Here is a 22930-nt window from a genome sequence, read left to right as displayed (position 1 = left end):
TTACCTGACCTAAGGACCTGTTATATATTTGCACTTAATTTTCATGCTATTAAATGCCTTCTTTGTATAATAGTTTGCTGTCATAAACTGGTATCTAATGGGTTTAACTTGTTTTAAGTCTGATGATATTATAAGACAAAAAGCACATCACAAAAAGTGGTAATGTAGCTTCTGATTAAATCCACATAGTCTCGGAGTTGTTCAGACACCGAGGAAATGCTTTGGTAGTCAAGTTACAAATTAAATTGTCATATGACTTATTGAAGAAAGGATGTAAATTGTCAAAGCCTACACTCCCATCCCTCAAAACTGAGACTAAAGTATACTAGGTAAAAAAGTTTCAGCCAATACAAATCTTATATGCCTATAACAGTGACAGATGAAGTCTCTATCTTACAGGGATGCTGTGAGCTTGCATGAGGAAATAACACACTTCAGGTCAGAATTTATGATGGGTAAGAGGACTAAAGCGAGAGGAGACGTGTAATAAATCTCACCTTTCCCTCCACTTATGACGAAAACAAGCCATTTTTCTCACTGGCTTTAGGTATGTTCTGAGATGTTGCAACAGATTAAAGAGGGAACCTTAGTAACACTCTAGCTTCAGGAATACCAAAACTATCCACACTCAACTATAATTTACTTGAGTTTTAGCTAGTGTACCTTGGTACACTCAGCTATAATCCTACGTCCACACAAGAGCTTCTAGGACACAAAGTCTTGCATGTTATTACCTTCCCTGGATAGCCTTTCATCACCACTTAGAACACTAAGCCTACATGCTTTCCTTCCTTCAGAAAAGTACTGTCATTCTCTTTCAGGATCCCATCACTGAAATAGAAATACTACCTCCAAAACTGAATATGTCCAAGGATTGCTCCCATACAAAAGGTGCCAGGTCTTGCTGCATTTTACCTGCCCTGGGCAGCCTTCGATCTGTCCCTGGAGCACTGGGGCTATTCCTTCCTATGGAAAAGTATCTCCCTTCTCTTTCAGGAGCCCATCACCGAATTAAGGATACCACCTTCAATAACGAATACCATTGCTCCCACTCGAGGGTAGCCAGGACAGAAAGATCTCGCTGGTTACAGTCCAGCGGAGTGTGGAGCGAGTATGGCTTTCTTAGCCAGTTTGAGCGTCGCACGCTCATAACGACGCCCGCGTCATTATCCTGCAGACACGGTGGGGTTGCGAGGTTCCTGACAGAACACAGGAACCCACAGATTCCTCGCCATTCCCGGGCTGTCTCGCGGCGGAGCAGGCCGCGGGTGGCGCGCGGCACCTGCCGCGGCGACCGCCAGGGGGCGCGGCGGTGTCGCGCGGGGCGGCGCGCGCGGCCCGGCATGCACCGCGGCGGCGTTTGAATGGCGCAGGCTCGGGGCGCCGGGCCCCGGCAGTAGCGATCCCGCCGATCCCAGCGATCCCGCCGATCCCGCCGCCCCGCCCGCGGCCCGGCCCGGGACCATGAGCAGCGGGTGAGTGAGGCGAGGGAGCGCGAAGGTTCCCGGGGCCGCCGGCCTTCTGGAGCGTGGCGGGGCCGCGCTGTGCCTCGCCGGACACAGGTGCGGCTCACAAGCGCCGCGCCGGGCGGGCGGGCCGGCGGCGGGGACGCCGATAGATCCGTCCCGCTCCGTCCCGCTCCGTCCCGCTCCGTCCCGCTCCGTCCCGCTCCGTCCCGCTTCTCGGCGGCCCCTGCCCAGCCCTGTGCGGTGCCCCCAGCTTCCGCGAGCGAGATCTGGCACTTTGGGCGTTCTCTAAGATGGGGCCATGAGCCCCAGCACGGAACAGGCGTGTACAGAGGCAGATACGTGCCAGGAGGGCGAGGAAACCTCCCGTGCTGCAGAGAAAGGGAAGACAACAAGCTGGGTGTAAGGCCTGCTGACGGATTTAATTTCTTGGGTGTGACAGATTCCAAGGAGGAAAGGGGGGAGGGGGCGCGGGGGGAATCTTCGGTTCTAGAAGATCAGATCCTCCATTAATTACTTTGTTCAAAAGCCTTTAAATTTATTTTTTTTCAGTGTTGTGCTGGAGTAGTTTGGCATGCAGATCTAAATGACGTTTTGAACAGGGAGATTTATTAAGGAGAGAGATTTGGAGATAGTTTTAGGTACCTGTTGTTTCTAGTTTTGAAACATGCTCTGCTTTGAAGCTTTCTTCCATCTCTTCTTGAAACATGAATTTTGCTTTTCCCGCTTTCTTCTCTGTACTATTCTCTGGCTGAAATCAGAGAAATAAATTCTAAAAAAGGATAGTTACCCCTGTTTAGTAAAATTAAAGCATGACAGAAGGCACTCTAGTGCTTCTTTGGCCTTGTTGATTGGAAAGAACATCTTGTTCTTGTCAAAAGGTGTCACTTTGATTTCTTATTAACAGTTTTTAGACGTTTTAATCAAAACTTATAATAGTTTTGATTAAAATTTCTATGAAGTTATTTCATTAAACTCAAATTACCATTTATTTGAATTCCTCAACTTTATAACTCAGGGTTTCATTGTAATATATTAAAATAATATTAAGGTATTTTATATGTGTATACTAAAACACATATACATGAGTATTCCAATACATATGTATTATTATATAGTAGTGTGTATGTATATTCTCTTACTCAATTTTGAATGTTTTCTTTTCAATCTATTTTCATTGTAATAATTTAAATAAGCTTTTTTTTTTCTAATTTTAACTGTGTGTTGGTCCCAGGGTAATGAACTTGTCTATTAATTAAGAAAGTTTTTAAAATATTATAAACGGATTGTAGTCACAAATAGAAGTGTATTTGATGGCAACATGAAAACTCATGTGAAATGGAGTCATAGACTGTTCATTCAGGTGGGGATGTAGTGGGGATGCCTCCACTAAGTGGACCTTGAGAGGTTTTTGAATATGTCTTTCTCTGGGTTTGAATTCAAAAATCTTGTTGCAGTTTTTTTTTAAACTCTTTGGATTGAGCAATGAATTTAAAAAAAAAAAACAACAACTATATTTATAAGTAGTTTCTTAAAGCTTCTGTAAAAATATTAATATGGGACCTTCAGTGTATTGGAAACTTATATTCTATGTATCAACCTTATTATACGTAGACTGTTCGTAACTGAAAATGAACAGATGAAGGTATCTTTTCATTACTGAAGGATGACTTCAGAAAGAACTAAACCACTGACAGCTACTGTTACTTTATGGCAGCTTAAAATATCTGTAAATGGTACCTTCAGATGCAGAAAACTGGGTATTGTTTGACTTTTTTTTTTTTTTTTAGAGAAGGTGAATAAAGTTCCGTTATTAGACTCCTGGGTTATCTCCACAAGGAGAGCTAATGCACACCTGCGTTCACCCTCGCTCAACTTGAACAAACTTCTGGTCATTTTTGGAGGTTCATTATGGCTGTCAGTGGGCCACAGATAAATTGTACATGTAAGAGAAAAATGAGCCTAAACCTTAGGTATAAGCTAACTTACCTTAATTAGTTACTCAATTAATCTTTGTCTTTATTGCATATTTAACAAAATTGCTGTGATTTTTATCAACACAAGAAAGTTTAAACTGGAGCAGATGACCTGACAGGTATTGCACATTAAAAAACTTTGTCCTGCTGGCCTATAAGGCACTTTTTATAGTGTTGCAGAAAAATTTTGCGGTAACATACTCCTTACAATCTTGAACTCTGCTTTCTTTTTTTAAGAAAATTCAGTATTTAACACCTGGCGAACTGTCAGTACATAAATTACTAAAAAAGGAATTTGAAAAAAAACCTGTTTCATATTCAAAGGATGTGGAAACCTTCCAAAACAGAATGTTATGGATGAATTCTGTAACATTTTTCAGAAGTAAAATGAAATTAAATTATGCCAGGCTTACAAAATCACTTCTACATCATAAGATAGTGCTAATTTTTTTTTGTAGACAAATTACCCTTTTGGAAGTAAATTTGAAATAACTATTGTTAGAGGTTTCTTGTGATAATGACCAGAGGAATTAGTTGACCATTACTGGTTCCCTGATGAATACCTCATTGGGATGTTTTCGAAGAATGAACTCCCCTCCTTTGGAGTCACAATTAATTTACTCTTTCATCTGAGTTTAATATTGTCACCCTTGAACTTGAGTTAATAAGGAGTGGGGGAGAATTACAGGAACATTTGCAATGGCCAGTGTACATGGAATGCTACAGGAAGAAATAGCTACTAAGAATGTGGTCAAAGAATAGGATGGAAGAATGTTGGTTTTAAAGGATATTGCTGATGACTTAAGATATCCAGCTATTTTATGTTTTCTTTGCCGCCATGCAAAGTACTCCAGTCTATGTTCTGTAAGAAAATAATGTTATGTTAGTACTTGTGTAGATTACATAACGTGCCAAGAAGAGTTTGTCCCTCTCTGGGGGCCATGCCCAGAACATAGGATAGGAGGGAGTGGCAGAGTTGTTAATACTTGCCTTAGATAGATATGCACTAGAAAGCCTGTTAGTGCTGACTTTCTTTGCTCGATTCTGGTATGGCTTGAAGAGTTTTATTGCATCTGGGAGAGATCAGAAAGTAGCAGAAGAACCATCAAGAAAACTTTGCACACGTCCGTTGACTGTAGAAACAAATCAGCTTACCTATCAGGATATATGGCTGCTATTACTCTAGTCCTTGTGCTTTATGAAAATTGAGGAGAACAAAAGGGGGAGAAGGGAAGGTCGTCATCTACTATGAGAAATCATCTATGTGATGGGGGAAATTGGTGTAATTTGAACCTATTATCTTAATGAAATTGTCCATCTCTGTTCACATTTGCAGTCTGGTGTGTTATAGTTGTAAAACAATTTAGGACTGTACGATAGATTGAGGCAGAGCTGAAGGAACATACATTCTGTCCTTAGTTTAAAAAGTTTTATAAAGCAGAACACTTGCATTGGCCTTGGTGAGGTGATATAACAGATTGTCTTGAACAAATACCATTAGCCGTGCTCATCACAAGGGTAAAGTCAAAAATTAAAAACATTAAGGTATATGTTTTTTGACTCTGTACAAATTGGTATCTAATGTCAGTTTAAACACCCTCTGTATATATCCAGAATAACTGAGGGCTGTAGTGTCTAATTAGCTATCCCTAGATGATATCTGGTGATAGATAGGAAAGGAAAGTTGTGAAGAGCCCTGTAAATTGTCTTTCATCCTGTAGCATTCGTCTTTTTAATTGCCAGCCAGCTTGCATTTTGTTAGGTGTTACTAAGCTTTTGGAAGCTGGTTTCTTAAGATATCGACTAAGTTTGTTATAGCAGTGTTGGATTTGTATATACTGAATTCTTCCACTTATGTTCTGCTCTGGCTGGACTGCCTGGTTTGTGTATCTGAATTTAATCACTTTCAGTCTATTTCTTCTTTTTATGAATTTGCAGGGTCTGTCCTGGAACCCACGTAAACATTTGGGTCCACGGTATCCTGTGGCAAGTTCAACTTGATTATAATTTGCACAAAGAGCTGCCCTCTTTTATTAGTTTTGAACCAATCTTCAGCTATTGTCTTTTGACCCTTTATTCTTATATTGGACAAGACAGTGAACAATCTCCATGCAACTTCTCTGAGCCATTAATTTTGTAGTTTGTTGTCTTATTTCCCCTTTCAACTATAAGTAGCCTCCACCAAGTATAAGTAGCCTCCATTCCACGTTAAAAAGGCTGATCTATTCAGTTGTCGATTTTATGAAAGTTTTTCCATACCTTTTTTAACTTGCCTTTGTCTGAGCTCTTTTTTATTTTACGAAGAAGTTTTTTTATTTTTGGAGGTTGGGGTTTTTTTTGTTTTCTTTTTAAGGAAAGAGAACTAAACCTGCACTCAGTATTTCAAACACAGGCACAAATTGGTTCTATACACTGTCACTGTTTTGTTTATTTTTTTAACTATTTATTGATCCATATGGAGGGCTGAGCAGTCCAAATGATCTAAATTAAACAGCCATGTATCCATATCTTGTGGGTGACAGTTATTAGCTCAGAGCCTGTGATTCTGTGTAGGAACCCAGAATTTCCTCATGCCTGCAGACACACAATGCTTTGCTTTATATTAATCTGTAATCATTGCTTCTGCTTATTGTACATCACAGTCCTCTAATTCTTCAATTAGCCCACATACTCACAGTGTGGTGTGACCTTGTATTGTCAACAGTCTTCATCAATTAACTACTAATCCCCTTTGTGATGTAACTTATGAATATATTGAAGAGCATAAACCAATACAGATTTTCTGTAGGCATTTGGAGGTGACTTTCTGCAGTGTGGAAGCCACTTCAGCAGTTCCTTAAGTATTGCTCCATGCTAAAACTTTCCCCCTTATGACTTGGAAGCACAGTTTCCTCAAAATTTAAGTGAGGGACTTGTGGAATCTTTTTGGAAACTCCAAGTAGTCTCTATCATTCAGCTGTCCTTTATCCATGTTGTACTACCACGTACTCTTGATAATCAATTCCATTAGTTTTGGAGGAGAGGACTATATAATGATTTGGGTTAGAAGGGACCTTAAAGATCATCTAGTTTCAGTTCCCCTGCCATGGCCAGGGACACCTTCCACTCAACCAGGTTGCTCAAAGCCCCATCTAACCGAGCCTTGTACACTTCCATCCACCACTTCTCTAGGAAACCTGTTCCAGTGCCTTACCACTCTCACAGTAAAGAATTTTGTGCTAATATCCAATCTAAACCTACCCTCTTTCAGTTTGAAGCTGTTCCTCCTTGGCCTATCACTAAATGCCCTTGTAAAAAGTCCTTCTCCAGCTCTCTTGTAGCCCCAATGAGGTCACCCCAGAGCCTCCTCATCTCCAGGCTTTGTTGCCTTCGTGACAGCCAGGTTAAATCTTTCCCAGTGTATTATTTGGTTGTGTCCACTAAGTCTATTCTTGACTAATTTTTACTAATTAGCACAACAGAGATGTCAGTCTGGATCTTCCTTGAGGCTGTCTTTAAATACTGACTATATTTTCAACGTGATTTCTTTAGGTGCTTTGTCAGCTCCAAGGGAGAAGTTCTGCACCTTGCCTAATAACACAGCTATTTCATTACTGCTTATGTATTCACGGATGGTTCTGCATGATCTGAGACCCCCACAAAGCAGGTTAAACTGTGGAAACCTCTCCTATATACATAAGAATTCTACTTTGCTTCATCAGATGTACCTTTATATTTGATTGTCTCTTGGCCTTTTTTTGGATTTCTGTTACCAGTCTTTAAGGAAAGAATTGATAGTTCTGTTGTGTCTTCCTGTTTCAACTGGAAGGCTGGAGAGTAATATGTTTTTAGATCACATTTGTCGAAGAGTGTAGTTCTCTTAGTTTTTCTTCTTGGACGCGTGCAACTTTTGGTAGGGAACTTCTTCCCCTCTAGGGTCCTTTCTCTCCAGTTCAGATATTTTGAGATGTTGCTTTAGGCTCTTTAAAGCCCAATATTAAATACTGACATGCTAATTGAATTTCCTCAGTAAGACATTTTTTTCTAACCTGATATTTTACACTTCTATTAAGTAAAGGGCATTCTAGTTATACAGTGCTGTCCTTTTATTGGCGATCAGATTCCTGCATACTGCTTAGTGAGAAAGAGGAAGGAGAGGTCAGTGTTAGGCATGAAGGATTGTAAGCTGGTAGTGTGTTAAGGGAGTAGTCAGAAAAATTATTCTTCAGGTACAGAGATTATGGCTTCTTTTAGCTTCTGATGAGATGATCCTGTGGGGGTTAGCTCTGGTGGTTGCAGGTTGTCCTCCCTATTCTTTTGGAGTTTATTGCTTTATCCTCAGCTTTACTGTCAAAAAGAGGATGAAAAAAAATACCAAGATCTTTCCAAGTTCTCCTACCTTTCTGCTTTCATCATAGGCCTGAATATAAGCCTTGATTTGTTTGGATTTTAGGATTGTTGGGTTGGAATTTTCTTCAAAAGTTCAGTTGCTCAGCATATGCCTTTGTGTTGTGGTCAAAGTTCAGATTTTAATATACAGCCCATTTTGAGTCCAAATGGTTTTAACCATAAGCAGAGGAGAAGTTGTTTGGTTTGTTGGGGTTTTTTTCTAAATTTCAAGGGGGGGGAAAACCCTTTTTTAGTATTTATTTATAGGCTTGGTGTGGAAGAAGTAGGAATTGGAAGTGTAGAGAACTAACTGTGATAACTATTCTGTTATAACCATCCCATAGGGTGGAAAAGAGTCAAGTTATTGAACCAGTGTTAAGCCAGCCTTATATCTGGAAAAGTACTGACCACCAACTGTTATAGGTCTTGTCCTAAATAATGCTACCATTTGCAATGCTTGCTGTAGTCTGAGGGCTCCATGGTCCCATCTTACAGGGTAAGGGATTCTGTCAGTAAATCTTCCCTTTTTTGAGAGAGATCTCAAATGAGATCTTTAGTACTGATCCTCTTCTAAAGAAAATTGAAACATTTGAAGAATTCTTTTTTTTTGCTTCCACTGTACCTTACAATATGGATTTTAATATGCCTTATGTTTAAAGTACAACTTCTGTCTTGTTTTGAGCCTGCCACCTGCTTACTTTATTTGATGGCCTTTAGATGCCGTATGGAAGGATCTTCATGGCTAATAAGCTGTTTGCCATCTGGCTTTTTCAGCGCTCAGTGTCTTAGTGTTTTAAATACTGAAGTTCTTAATGTGGGTTAAATCTGCTACATAGAAGAAAAAGGATAGGGCTGTTGCTAAAAGAGGAGGGAAGAGATTAGAGCACTCATGTTGGGACCAGAGTTTTACCTTTTAGGGGAAAAAACCCAGAAATATTAGGGAAAAAACCAATAATATTAGGGAAAGTCGTTGTCTTTTAAAAATAGGGTAGAATGTCTTGCTAAAACACTTTAAGAATAATGCTCCATGATGACATAGTAGTTGAATCCAGTCTCAAGCAATGAATTTTCTTATCACTTCCAAAAATGCAAAATCATATGTACAAGTGTCTCAATCTTGGTCTTGCTTCTTATAAAAATATTTGCATACTCCCAAAGACGAAGTACTTTAGACATAGAATAATGGGGTTTAGTATGGAAAATAACCAAAGTCATACATTGAAAAAAATGGACAGGAGTGCATTTGCCAATAAATTAAGGGGAAGATCTTTTACTTCCATTTTTTTTAACCTTTGCTATTTTGAGGAAGTTTGCCTTCTTCCTGAAAAAAAGTAATTATTTTTTTAGGTGCCTTTCTCTCTTGGAAGCAGTTGTGGGACTAGTTATTTTTCTCTAGGCAACAGATGAAATTCATAGTATGAGGAAAGAGTCTCATAAATTACCTTATTCTTTTCTTGAATTCTTGCTCGTATGGCACCCCTCAGTGCAAGTGTACACAAAGCTAGTCTGAAAACAAGATCTCTGTTTCTTGGGGTGATTTTGGGTTTGTGTCCTTTTTTGTTTTTTTTTTTAAAGGTAAATAGGGATTATGAAATGCTAATCACCATGTTACTAATGATAAGACCTCCAGCTAACGTTTGCTAAATGATGATGTCTTGGGTTATTTATATGGTGGAAGATCTTGCAAATAATTGAGTTCTTTTACTTAGTTTTGCCAGCTGCATTTGAAGAAAGTTGACTGCATGTTTTAGAAAATATAACTAAAATATAACTAAATATCTTTCCCTTGAGAACAGGGATTTGAGAGATTATGGCATCTGAAGCTCACAATGTTAAAAACCAGAAAGTATTGCATATCGAAGGTCATCCCATTGATCTCCGCAGAAAAGGAATCTCTTCTTCCACTAAAAAGATCATGAAGGAGGTGAGCTGGTTGTAGTGTTTGTTGGGTTTTTTTATGTCCCCTGATGAAACTGAAGTAAACATTCAGACAGGTCTGTAGTTCTGAGCAGTCTAAAACTAGAAGCACAGCACTACTAGGCACTTCATGTTCAGATAGTAGAGCTTTAGCTTAGACAGCAATTACATTATGAAAACTATGCATTACAATAGACACAGGCAGTGGCTGCACTCATAAGTGCATTGTGTTGTCCAGGTGAGCAGTAGGTACTGATATGGTTTTATTCATACCTGTTTTTCTGCAATCTAGCCAAGAATGTTTAAATACAAGAATTCTGTCATGAAAAAGTTCTCTCTTGCCAAGAGAGCTCTATGGTACAAGTAAGAGGTGGAGTAGGTGAAGCACCTGCATTGAAATGGATCTGTTGTCTTATAATCATACAGCTTGATCTACCACATTGTCTGGTAACACATATATTTTCACTGAATTCTTGCTATTCAAAACCAGTTTTCATAACCTCTTACCTGTGTTACTGGCTGAAGAGTAAGGCAGTGGAGTAAAGAGGAAGCACTAGGGAGGTAAACTCACTGTGAGATCTCTTCAAACAGTGGTGAAGATGCCAATATCCTCTATGTGTTAACAAAAAAGATCATAACATTGTTTTGCTGATGTGCACAATGTAAATGTTACTGTTAATGTTAAAAAGTATAAATGGGAGTGTTTGGGCCTTTTTTATTAATAAAGCTTTTTTCTTCTCTGTTTCCTTTCTCCCAGGGTAAGAAATCTCCAAAACAACTGGCTTCATACACAAACAGGTAGGAGGGCTGTGCTCTGTAGTATCTGAGTTTCGAGTACAATGGTGGTAGGGAGGAAGAAGCAGTTGAAATTGATTAAAACACCAAAGCAGACACAAATGGAAGATAAGTCTTGATTTTACTGACAATTCTTGGTTCTTGTGTTCCCTTCCATAATAATAGGTCTCTGCATTAATAAAAACAGAGAAGAATGTTGGTGACATTTCTTCTGATAACCCAAATGTCATGAAAGTATATATTGGGGAAAAAAAAGTTTTCAATAACCTGGAAGTTGACTACTGAATTTATAATTATATATTTTAACTTAATAATGTAAAGTATTGATTAGGTTTAGAGCAACCTTCACTAAAATACTGCTTTGTTATTGCAGAATAACGGTTGGAAAAACGGTGACCAGTCCCTTCTCTCTTTTCAAAGTGATATATTGTAAAAGAAAAGTTCATTGTTATACTCCAAAGCCTTGTTACAGAAAGAAACTGTGCCCTAAATCTAGGGGCTGTGACATGGCAAATAAAGAAAATGAACTGGCTTGTGCAGGGAATCTGCCAGCAAAACTTCACAACAGTCGTACTCACTTGCTAAATTCTAGTGACTCTGGCTCATCTCAAACAGAAGGCCCCTCATCTAAATACAGTGGATTTTTTTCAGAGGTAAGTAACATTTGAAGAAACTTTTGTTTAAAATAAAAGTGTTCCTGGTAGTTAACTGTGAAAGTTTTCATATAGATTAATTTTCCTCAATTCTTTGAATTTCAGGTCTTGTGATTTACAATCACTATCTGTCAGTTTATGGTGATACAGTTGTCAACAGTAATAGTCCTGCCAGTTTTCCCCATGTTTGTGTCATGTCAGAAGCTCAGATCTGACAGACTAGACTGGGTTAAAACTGTACCAGCAGCAAAGGAAAACATTGTTTTGACTTGGTTAGGTTTCATGATCTGACTGAACATATGGCCATGTACATGTTTATAGAATGTGAAAGTGTATCAATGGGAATAAACTGGTGAGGTAGGCTTGGACAATTTTCAATAGCAGTATCAATTTTGTGTGTGTGAAACTAACTTAGGTGTTTTTGTAAGGCTGTATTTCCTGTTAAGATTGCTTGAGGAAATGCAGTAGATGCTGAGAGCTCCTGAATCTGGCTAAAAGGTCATACATTTAAATGAAATGGGTTTTGTGACAGTGAAGGCCATTTAAGTCCCTGAGGCATGGCAGGGAAGATAAGATCAAAGACTATCACCGTGCTGTGTTTTCATGGTGCTGTAAGTTTGGGCTTCTATGAAGAGAACCTTGAAAGTCTGGTGGACTGAAGGTGCAAGAATGTGGCATCCTGCACTGTTAAATTTTATAGTTTCAGGAAAGGAGCAGCAGAATAGCTACAGTTAAAGAGGTTGCAGAAAGAAAGGTAAAGAAATGGATACTGGGGAAGATACATTCTCTGAGAAACTAAGGACCAGATCAGTGAACACAGATGACTACTTAACTGGTTTGAGAGATGTGTGTGGCTCTGCAGTGTTCATTCCAATCCAAGGTCTATTTAATAAAATGCCTGAACTTCATTCAGAGAACAAGCTTTTTTCAGAAATTAAGCTTTTCTGTCAGAATTTGGAACATGTAATTATTTGTGTCTAAATTGTGTCAAAATTGAGTAAAAGTTGTCAGAGTTCATAAGAATTACAGTTTGATGCTCATGGGTGCTCTATTTAATTATTAGATACCTCTCTTTAGGTGGTATCTAATTCTTATAGCTTTGGCGTAAAGTAGGTTTAATATTTTTGTCCTCTTCTAAGGGAAATTTGTGGATTTAAGGCCATTGTCAGCTACATTTCTAAAACAAACTCATCAGCATACCAGTAGAAAAGTATATTTTCATATACTAGATTACTATAGTAGAGCAGTTTATTGTGTTATTCCTGGCTACTTAACTTGTGGCAAACTTCTTTTATATTTTCAAAAACACAGGTTTCTCAGGACCATGAAACTATGGCTCAAGTTCTTTTCAGCAGGAATCTGAGGCTGAATGTAGCTTTAACCTTCTGGAGAAGGAGGAGTATAAGTGAACTGGTAGCCTACTTAGTGAGGTAAAATAAGTGTCTCTTTTATATTCTTAAAATAATAGCAATCCCAAATATGCTGCAGTATTTTCAGCAGTTCCTTAAGTGTTGTAACTTTGTTATACTTTTTAAATCATAGTGGAAGCATATACTTTGGTAACATTTCTGATTTTATTCTTAATGTTTCTAGGATACAAGATCTTGGAGTAGTAGTAGACTGCCTTCCTGTTCTTACAAACAGGTACAAACAAACAAAAAAAAAAGTGGGGGATTAGAATCTCCTATAACATTGGAGTTCAAACACTTCTGAAACATCTTGTTTTTGAAGTTTACAGGAAGAAAAAGCATATGTTTCAGTTGGCTGCTGTGTAGATCTTTTGCCTTTAGTGAAATCTCTGCTTAAAAGCAAATACGAAGAGTAAGTATCAATTCTGGAAGTTTTCAAAACACTTATTACTTCCTGGCTATGCAGAGCCCTGGAAATTAATGGGTTTTAGTCCTCTGACTCTTTTTCCCTCTGCCTCTTCTCCCAGCTCTGCCTTTCTCAGGAATGCCTACCTGAGGGGGAGCTTTCCTCTGAGTCTTTAACAAACTAGAGGTGCAAAAACTTTTCTGCAAGGTCAAGGACTTGGGGGAGAGGACTGGTTTTGCCCTTATGCAGATTTATTTATCCTAAACAGTGAAACAGAATAGCACTAAGGATTTAGTATGCTTGATGACATAAAATCAAGGCAGAGTTTTCAGGCAAAATACCTGAGAAATTTCTACTTTTTCAACAAGAACTTCAGTTTACCACTTAAAAATGGCAAATGTACGCAAGTATTTAAACTTGCCAATTTAGATTTTTCTTCTTCCAGAACAGCAAGTGTGTTGCTTTCTTAATTGCTTGCCAATTTATCCTGACACTCTATCTGACCTGTAGATGCTGTATGTGGAGGATGAAGTGCATAATGTGTAAAATGTGTTGTTACAGATATGTGATAGTTGGTTTAAACTGGCTTCAGGCTGTCATTAAAAGATGGTGGTCAGAACTATCTGCACATACAGAAAAGGCAGAGGATGGGTGAGTACAGTGTTGGGAAATATTTAAATGTATTTCTGTAGCTTATTTCATCTCAGTATGTTTTAATTTTGATCAGTAGGAGCCTTGCCTACAAAAGACAAAATTATACTCATAATTTGAAAGTAAAAGCTTAAAAGTACTTAAAAGTAGTTTTGTTCATAAGACACAGATAGTGTTTGGAAGCTTACTTTAAGGATCATCCAAGTTTTTGGTTTTGTTTTGGTTGGTTTTTTTTTTACCGATGTTTTAGTACATGTAGAACATAGTCATATCAGGGGTTATACAAATGCTGTAGAAGTTGGATCAAAATTTTTCAGATCTTGTGGTAATATCTATTGTATAGGCTGTCTGTATGCAGTATTAATGCATTTTAGTCAAAAAGACTGCTGAAATATACTACATATGTTATAAAGTGTTGTTCATTCTTTTTCAGGAATATTCATATTTTAAAACAACAGCTGAGTGTTTTATGGGAACAGGAGAATCATCTTACTATGGTTCCAGGATATACTGGTAGTATAGCTAAGGTAATCCAGTTCCAGTTGTGTTCAGTAGCAAACGAAGTTGTATCACTGGCAGTATTCCTCTTGTTTTATTTATGCTAAACTGTGGATGGATAGAAATACCTTTACTTATTTTGCACTAATGCTCAAGCGTATTGCATGATTTTTACAGAAGTCTGGAGTGGATTCCCTGTGATGATAGTAGTATAGTTTTTTATCCTTTTTATGTTCTTTACAGAGGAAGCATCTCCTTAATAACAAAGTAGCTAATAGTAATAAACCTTAAAATTGATGTAAAAAAGGGCTCAGATGAGTAGGTAGACTGTGGAAAAAACAGATGTTTTCTCTGAAATCTGTTGTACCCATGGTTGTAAGTGTGAGGCAGAATGGAGAATCTTAGCCCAGGAATGTCATTAGTACTTGCACATCAGGTGACAGGGCAAGTGACAACATACTAAATTTTAAAGCTTATTGCTGACCTAATGCTTAGAAAATTGTGAGCTTGTGGAGAGCAGAAGAGCAGATCTATCTAAGCCAAATCCCTGTTTGCCTTTCTCAGTAGGTTGTGGTGTCAGTAATATAATGAGGGTGTCTGGTAGATGCAGGTTTTGCTGCTTGTTCTCGTCTCTAGTAACATGGCTTTCTGAGATTGGGCACCAAGAGTTATGCTGACCAAAAAACCTCTCCACATGGAGGGACCTGGTGGAGACAGACAAGTGAGAAAGAGCTTACAGCAGACACTTGGTTAGTTATGTGCAGGATTTGAGTGAACTTGAAAAGAACTTAGCATCTTTTACTTATGTCTTAAGAAGTTTTGTGGAATCCATAATTCTGTGCCTACAGAATTGGTCTATTTTGATGTATCAAACAAGTAAGTTATATCTTGTTTTTCTGGGGGCTGCTGTGCACCCGTGACTTCAGTTTTGGTATCTCTACAAGGATAATTAAGAGCTCCCTGCAGAGTTTGTCAGCAGGGATGCAGAATAACTGCATTCTAACTCCCAACTGGTAGAGCTGTGAGAGCATCTAACATTGACTGCCTAGTTCTTTTGCTAGATCGACATAACAGCTAGTGTCAGTTTGTTTCTCTAGGATTCAGGTTCCCCTTATGTTCATTTGCCTGCTTCTTAATACATATCAGGATAGATTGTGGCCATGGTCACCTGAGAGAGTCAGGAGCAAAAGCAGTACAAGAATGTTGGAAGGATTGGGTACAAGAGTGTTGGAGGGATTGGGTGAAGGAATATCACACTTGACATGTTTAAACTACATGATTATATGATGACAATTATCATTTCTGTGTATTCAGGGAGCAGAGGGATAACAGACTAAATTGATGGCTTTGTAAACTAATCCTGCTGTTCTTGCAGGCTTTTTAGTAGATAAAGAAATGTCATTGAAAGCATTGATTGAAAGTAATCATGAAGATAACTTATTCTGAAATTTGGCCGAATATAATTATTCTTGTGTTATGGTCCTGATTAGTTACCCCGCTTCAGACATAGAGTTGATATTACAGCTATAAATAATGTGACAAAGTCTTTCTCCTTTTTTTCTTTTTTTCCTTCTAGGATGTAAATGCTTATTTATTACAGCTACACTGACATGATTGAGAAACTATGTGTGCTCATGTGGTGAAACAATCCCCTAAAGTATCCCTGAAATACGTACAGAAAGCCTTTTGAGAAATACTGGCAGAAGAGAACTGAACTGTCAAGCTGTTTAATGAAACCACTAACAAAATCCTAGCAATCTACTTCACATTGAAGTGGAAAAATGTCTAGTAGGAGCAACTTTTACTTCAGTGAGGTGAAAGTGCGCTATGAAAACTGTATGCCTTTGCTGCATTTGGGATTCACTCAATTACTAGGTATTCATTTAAATGCTACTGTATTTTCCTACAACATCGCGTAAAAGAAGATGAATTATACTGTCATGAAGGCAAGACAGCAGAACCAGTTATAAGGAACCAACAAAAGCAATCAGCATTAAGAGCTTTTAAATGTCTCTTTCACAAGAGAACTCCAAAATGCACAACTATCTTCCAATTACATTAAAAAAAACCCCATCTTTGGGATATTCAGTTACTTCTATGTTTTAATCAAATTATTAAAGACAGTTTTTGTTTGCACTAAATAGAAACTATACAGCAAAGATGCCTTAATTACTAGTGTTTTGAAAAGCCAATGTGTTAAGATGCAAATAGCTATTATGTTCATGATTGTGATAAAAATGACAAAAATCAGGGTTTCACATTGTGTAGTTAATGAAATATTGCACATATACAAAGATTCATGTATGAAAAAATATTATAAATACCTGAAGTTAAGCTTGGATAAACAGTTATTGCAAATGTCAGCAGAATGGTGAATTTATGTCTAACAAATGTTTTTATATTGTATGTGGATTTCTAACACAGTAATCTTGTTCTGTATCATTTAAACTACATGCAAATAATATTAAATATATCTACTGTTTTTTCTTTTCAAGTTCAAAAAATACCAATTTCTAGAATCTGTTCCGCAGTACTTTTTATCATAGATATTTATGTCTGTTGTTTGAAATGTTTACAGCCAGGTGAGGCCATGTTATTCAAATCACATCCTTTTTATACTACCTCCTTTAGGAAACTGACAAAGAGCTTTTGCAAAATTAAGTTCTAGCCTGATCAGTAATGGCAAATTTATACCAACAATAGCATTGAGAATACAGCTATAAGTTCTTTTGCTGTCATATTGCTATGCTGTTCTATTTTAATTTAAAAGCTATACCTTAATAGCTCTGAGGGAGTCTTGATTTTAGGCTTGCTGTTGCCTTTTTTAATTTTGTGATTAGAAAGAATGCTTTTTCAAATAAAACTTACGAAGTGCCAGCTCTTTACTTAAAACATAGACATACATGCACAGTATGTATGACCAAATCTACTTTCTTAGAAAACTAAGTACTTACAAGGGTTGTTCTCATACCTAGCATTAAGCATGTGCACTTTTATTGCTGTGCAGGAGAAAAGTCTTTTGATAGCCCCAAGTGGTTTTTGCTTTACAGGTTAAATAAATGAATTTTAAACTCCTGTAGTAGTCAACAACTTTAGACCTCCCAATGGTTCATTTTGTATTTAGTTTACATATTGTTATTGCTGACTTCTAACGGCCAAGTAGAAATATGTCATCAGAACTTGGTGCTTTTGGTTATTTGAACATCCAAAGGTTTTGCACTTCCCAGGGCAGTCAGTTAACAGAGAAAAGTTTCTGGGACATCCCAAACCCGATAACTTTGTGGGACAATCTGGAGACATGCACGCAGCCAAATTATTTTTGCTAGTTATCATTAGAGATATTTCATGCTCAAAAGAGTTTGAGATAAAACTTTTCAAATGTTCTTGCTGTCAATTAAAAATTTAAAGAAACTACAGTATGACAACATTCTTGTATTACTTTACTGTTCTGTTGACCAATTAAATGTAAAAGTAACATAGAGTCTAGCTTCATAATTTGGGTAGCAGTTGCTGAAGCTCTTAGATTATTCCTCAAGGAGAATACTGTAAAGGTAATGGAAACTCAGATCTTTTCTCTTGTGTTTTTTTTAATGGACAAAATGAAGTAACTCAAGGCCATTTACTTCTGATAATAGAAGTAATAACTGTAATTGATTAAAGGGATACCCTAGTACTTAAAAAACTGGCTTGACTGTAGATGTAAATACATGGGCTTTTAATGAATTCTTGTATGTGGTCATGGAGTTACCAAATCATAACTGTGGATGGTGCTTTTGTTCTAGAGGCAAGGTAAGATTGACTTGAGGATTGTTATTGAGAAATTACTAATAAAATAGTGCATTCTTTTTAACTGCCAAAAGTTGTATTTTGACAGCATCAATAATACAGTATTAAACATTGTCAGTATCTGTGCCTTATTTTAAATGAATTTTCTTACTGTTTTCAGGCAGCTACTAGACTGTAAGAACAGGATGTCTCCGATGTCTCCATTATGAAATTATTTTTCTGTCATGATCTTAATTTAAACTATTCACACTATATTTAGGCTCAGCTTCTTGTATTCTCTTTAGTTCTTAAATGGCTAGGAATCAGTTTTGCTGTTAGAGAATGTACATGTGTAATATCTGGTCAAAGGACATGAGTAAAATGTATTAATAGCTGTATAACTCCATTAATTCCATATAGTTGTCTCAGTGAATCCAAGAATTAAGTTTATGAACTATCATATGCATAAGTGCTATCATGTCATACTTTCTGAAAAAGCTGTTTCTAGGATATGTCTTAAGAATCAAGCAGAATTAATCCTTTTCCTGTATGTTCTTGTGATGCAGAAGCACGTATTTACTTGAGGATGAAGGATTCCTCCACAAAGCTGTTCTTCATATTATACTATTTGATATGAAACTAATATCTTTGAAAAACAGTGTGTCTTTTGCCTCAATGTCCCCTGAAAATACTTGAGGCTGTATTGCTTAAAGAGTACTTATTTGAAGTGTGACCCAGGACTTACCCATTCCCTAAACTGAAAGTGAAGAATCCTTCTGGCAATCTTTCTCTTTCTGCAGAGTTAAGGAAAAAGAAAATCCAGTGTTTTGTAACTAAGAGTCAAAGTTTAGGTATTGCTTAGAGCTTGCTGAAGAGTGGAGATAGAAAAAGCTACCCCATTAATTAGCTGGATAAGAAGTTAGCATGCCTTAATGATTATGTATGTCTCAGTTTTGAAGGAGTTACACCTATTTCTCAGTAAAGAGAACTCATATCACACAGGTACTGCTACTTAATAGTGCTTACAGATTGTTGCTGGTATTAAAAAAATTAGCATTAGCCCTCCAGCAGCTTACCTTCTGCAGTGAGATATAAATAAAATGATCTCTCCCTTCCTGTAGGCTGCTTTATTGTTATCACAGTTTTAACACTTGAGGTGCAGGGGGGCTGGGGGAATAGGAAAGGACAAAAAAATACACATGCGCTGTGTAGAGGGACATCAGCCTCACTGCATTATACCATAACTTAAAGCAGGCTGTGTTTTCATTTTCTGGCATCTGAAGCAGGCAAGTTTGGAGTTAGAAGTCTTTACACATTTTGCATTGAAGAGAGAAAGGTTTTGAAGATGGATGCTATAGTGCTAATTTGTGATGTATTGATTCTTTTTTTTTCTTGAATGAGTGGACATTTTTGTGTGTAGAAACTTGAAAGTATCTGAGCTTACATTTTGAATTAGCAAATGGTTGCTTTTGCCAGTTCATCTTGCCAGATCTTCCAGTTTTACAGAAGGCTGAACATCTGTCTAAGTGTGGAGATTTGCAGCTATATTTTGTGCTGAGTTTTCTGGTACAAAGTGAAACAGGTGTTTCATAGTCAACTATTTCAGAATACAAAACCATGCAAATCATCCTACTGGTGTGAAGTTATTCCAGCTTTGCACAATGCAAATGTTTAATTTTATGAAAGCAGTTGATTCTTATGTAAGGAACTTTATATTGAGTTGATGCTGCATTAGAGGAGGCAAAAAAAATGAGGCCATTTTAAATAGCCTTTGTAAAAGCCAGACAGGATAGTCTAATTTTTGTCTTCAGTCTACTATCCTACACACAGTAATCATTGTAGGCTACAGATAAACATTCACAGAGGAAATAGATTGAGCATACTTGTGTTTTTAATGCTTATATTATCCTTCCTTAAACAATTTATGTCTATTCTATGAGTTAAATGGCTTGGTGTGTCTCAGAATGAGACTAAATGCAAGTGTTTTTCTTTCTGCTTCCACATTTGTTCTTCAAGTCTTAATGAAGTTATTTATTCCTCTTCTAGTTTAAATATCCTATGAGTGTCTATTGTTAGAAGAGGGGAAGGGAGGATGAGAACTCTAGACAAAACACGAGGCTAACTATTTAACAAGATTTATTTTGAAGCAATTGTGAAAACTTTTCATCTCTAAAACTTTTCACACAAATTTTGTTAATAGCTACTAATTGAAGTGGGCACTCACAGATGCAAGTTTGACTTTGAACCTTGTCGGAAAAAAATAAAGTGTTTTCATTCTAAATAACCATAGCTGCAGTATTGTTTCTATTCTTGGTTTTTTGCATTGAGTACTAAACTGGATTCTTATTAGCTAGACTAACCTGCTGTCAGGGAGACAGGATGTGTAGCACTGTCCCTTAAAGGGATAAAATAGAAATACTCACATAGTCTTCAACTATTGCAGACCTAGAATATTTTTGTTTTCATACTGACTGGATTTTTGTAATCTCTTTATGTAAATTGTAGCTGCTGATCACATTGCTGTAAAATGAGATCTGCTACTTTCAGGTTGAATGTGTTGCATAGTTGTTTCTGATTTATATGGAACACTGCTTCAATTCAGGCAGTCATTACTCTGAGCGCTGAAGTGTAGATGAGCAACTAACTGTTGGGGTCTCTGTGCTCTGCTGTAACAAAATACAAGGATGCCATGTTTATGTTTTCCACCTTTATATTTTTCCCTTATTCCTTAATTTAAATGCTTAAACCTATTTTAATCCCCTCTGGAAAGTGATAGCTGCCAAAATGTGATAAAACGCTTTTACAAATACGCTTCTGACTTGTTTTGATAAAGTTCTGTGAATAATAGTTTTCTGTGGATTTGGGAAGGAGGATGTTTTCTATATGTGTAGGCTTGAAATAAACAGAACCAATGGATTTTACTGAAATTCTATTCATATCCTTGATACTTTTTTTTTTTTACATAAGCATTATGTGAACTGTGAAACAATTAAACCAAATCTAAATATCAAGATAATATTACGTTCCAAGACTACCTGCTCTTACAGGTGTAAGTGTTGAAATACATATGCACCCTAGTATCATACTTTAAAGTGACCTGCAGACAGTTTCAGGTAACTCTTGTAATTTACTTTGATGCCTCTTTGTCAAGTTGTATTTAATCTATTGAACTTCACTTTGAAAAGCCTGAATTATGTTTGGATCTTGCAGTTGTCACTCTTATTTCAGATATTCTATGGATTGAAAGACTTAAGACAATAAGTATTCCAGCTTCAGAAAAATAGCTGGTCTTTTTCTCTTTGTGACAACAGGCTTTCATTACATCTCTTCTGCATGAAACAAACTTCTTTTCTGTAAGAGTTAAATAATTTTTGAGACACTTTCAGAGGAGGATTGCCACATACAAGAAGCCTGTGGCATGTTTGGTTTTAAATGGGGAAATTGCACAAATACAGGCAGCTGTTAGGACAATGCACATTTCATTACTGTCGAATTGTCTTATCACATGTGAATCAGCTGTCCTATTATCTACTTAGTCTAGATAAAAGTGGAATGATGGATTATTGAGGAGTTGAAGTCTTAACAAGTCTTGGCTGTGAGAAACTAAAACTGTTCTTTCCATTCTGATGAAATTGCTACAATTAATGCAGAAAGGAACTATTTTGTGTGTTCTGTTTGGAGAGCAGAAGTCTCTTAATACTTTCTGTGTCTGCTAATAGTACTTTGTCTTGAAGCTTAAAGGCATAGGCATTTATGTGTTTGCTTAAAATAACATTAGGTTTCTGACTGAAAAGGAAAAAAACCCTTGTTGCATTAGTTCATCTCTGGATGACTGTGCCACCTCATGTTCCAACTGCAGAAAATAGTAAACTGTATTAACCACCATTGTACAAATAGTGTTAAAACTTCGTTTTCAGCTTTTTAAGGTTTAGGCAAGTAAAGTAAGCAGTAAAGCAAATTAGTAAGGCAGTAAAGCAAAGCAGAACTAAAGAATTAATGGGCAGGTTTTGTTCTCAGCCTTGTATTTTAGTAACTCTAAAAGCTTGACTTTTTAATCAGAGAGAATGAGTGGTGAACCTTTTTGTTACTTATAAGTAAAAATGAATTTGCCTTTTTTTTTTCCTTTTTTTTTTTAAGGTGTTACAGTTAAGGTGTTTCTGGATAAAGAGGGCAGAGAGGGAATTCTGAAGAGTAAGTTTTCTAAATGTCCTTTTAATTGGATGATAGAGTACTGCTGCAAGGATACCTCTAAAAATACTGCTCTCTGAGTGGTGGCATCAGTAATTATTAAAGGGGATTGAGGGCTCAAACACAGGCAAACTCTAATCCAGACTGTGGCTGATGTGTGTCTTCCCGGTTGGCAGTGTAGGGAATTGACTTGCATAAAACTAGGGGAGTGTTTAAGATACAGTAAAAAAATTCCTATCACCTGAAAAGGATGCCTGTGATTGTTGGGTGATTGGAGTATGATGATACTGGAAGTCTTTCCAGTCCTGTGTGCCTAATCCACGGCAATGAGGCACTTCACAAAGGAAGGCTGAAGACTTAATGCTCACAGAGCAGTCATGTTTCCTCCCAGTTGCTGCTTTCCCACCCCTCTGACATGTTGGGGCACATCTGCTTGGCTGAATTCCCAGCTCCACATCCTTGTCACTTATCCAAGTGAGAATAAAATGCCTTCATATTTGGCACACCTAGTTTCCCAAGTGGTGTCTTGTACCTCAAGTCTTCCAGGTTCTCACTACAAAACAAATTATCAGCTTAGTGGCATTGAACTGTGAAAACTCAAGAGTCTTATGCCCTATGCTGGGCAACTGTGAATGCTTGGTTTTACTCTTTAGATTAACACTAGAGAAGCATAATGATGCATGCTAATGTAATGGCTGTTTCAGTCAGGAGGTTTAAGATGAAGCTGGTGTATTAAGAGTGTGTGTATATACATTTTTTTGAACATAAACACCAGTGTTCTACTAGTATTAATTAAAAATGCCTGCAGTTCTGAACCTTTACAAATGGTAGGCTAGTG

General features: G+C 37.3%; 1 protein-coding gene across 2 annotated transcripts; it reads left to right on the top strand.

The window, feature by feature from the left end:
* The first annotated feature begins 1382 nt into the window (after positions 1-1382).
* On the top strand, positions 1383-20188 carry KATNBL1 (katanin regulatory subunit B1 like 1). 2 transcript variants are annotated; one of them, XM_027642343.1, is made up of 10 exons: positions 1383-1475; positions 9607-9734; positions 10485-10525; positions 10896-11175; positions 12487-12605; positions 12769-12819; positions 12907-12996; positions 13552-13641; positions 14075-14168; positions 15716-20188. In XM_027642343.1, exons 2-10 carry the CDS (start codon positions 9621-9623, stop codon positions 15746-15748), a joined length of 912 nt encoding a protein of 303 aa, XP_027498144.1. In that variant the 5' UTR covers positions 1383-1475; positions 9607-9620; the 3' UTR covers positions 15749-20188. The 2 variants fall into 2 exon arrangements, with proteins under 2 accessions (XP_027498144.1, XP_027498145.1); XM_027642344.1 differs by lacking the exon at positions 1383-1475 and adding an exon at positions 1709-1868.
* Positions 20189-22930: the final 2742 nt, after the last annotated feature.

The sequence above is a fragment of the Corapipo altera genome, unplaced genomic scaffold (genome assembly GCF_003945725.1).
Source record: "Corapipo altera isolate COAL_440 unplaced genomic scaffold, ASM394572v1 23b, whole genome shotgun sequence".
NCBI classification, from domain to species: domain Eukaryota; kingdom Metazoa; phylum Chordata; class Aves; order Passeriformes; family Pipridae; genus Corapipo; species Corapipo altera.
Note: the sequence above shows the minus strand (reverse complement) of the source record. Positions and strands in the feature narration are given on the sequence as shown.

Coding starts and splice junctions, on each gene's coding strand:
- KATNBL1 (XM_027642343.1), top strand. CDS start 9,621: ATGGCATCTGAAGCTCACAATGTTAAAAACCAGAAAGTATTGCATATC. Junction 12,820..12,906: donor CTTCCTGTTCTTACAAACAG/GTACAAACAAAC, acceptor TTGTTTTTGAAG/TTTACAGGAAGAAAAAGCAT. Junction 13,642..14,074: donor ACAGAAAAGGCAGAGGATGG/GTGAGTACAGTG, acceptor ATTCTTTTTCAG/GAATATTCATATTTTAAAAC.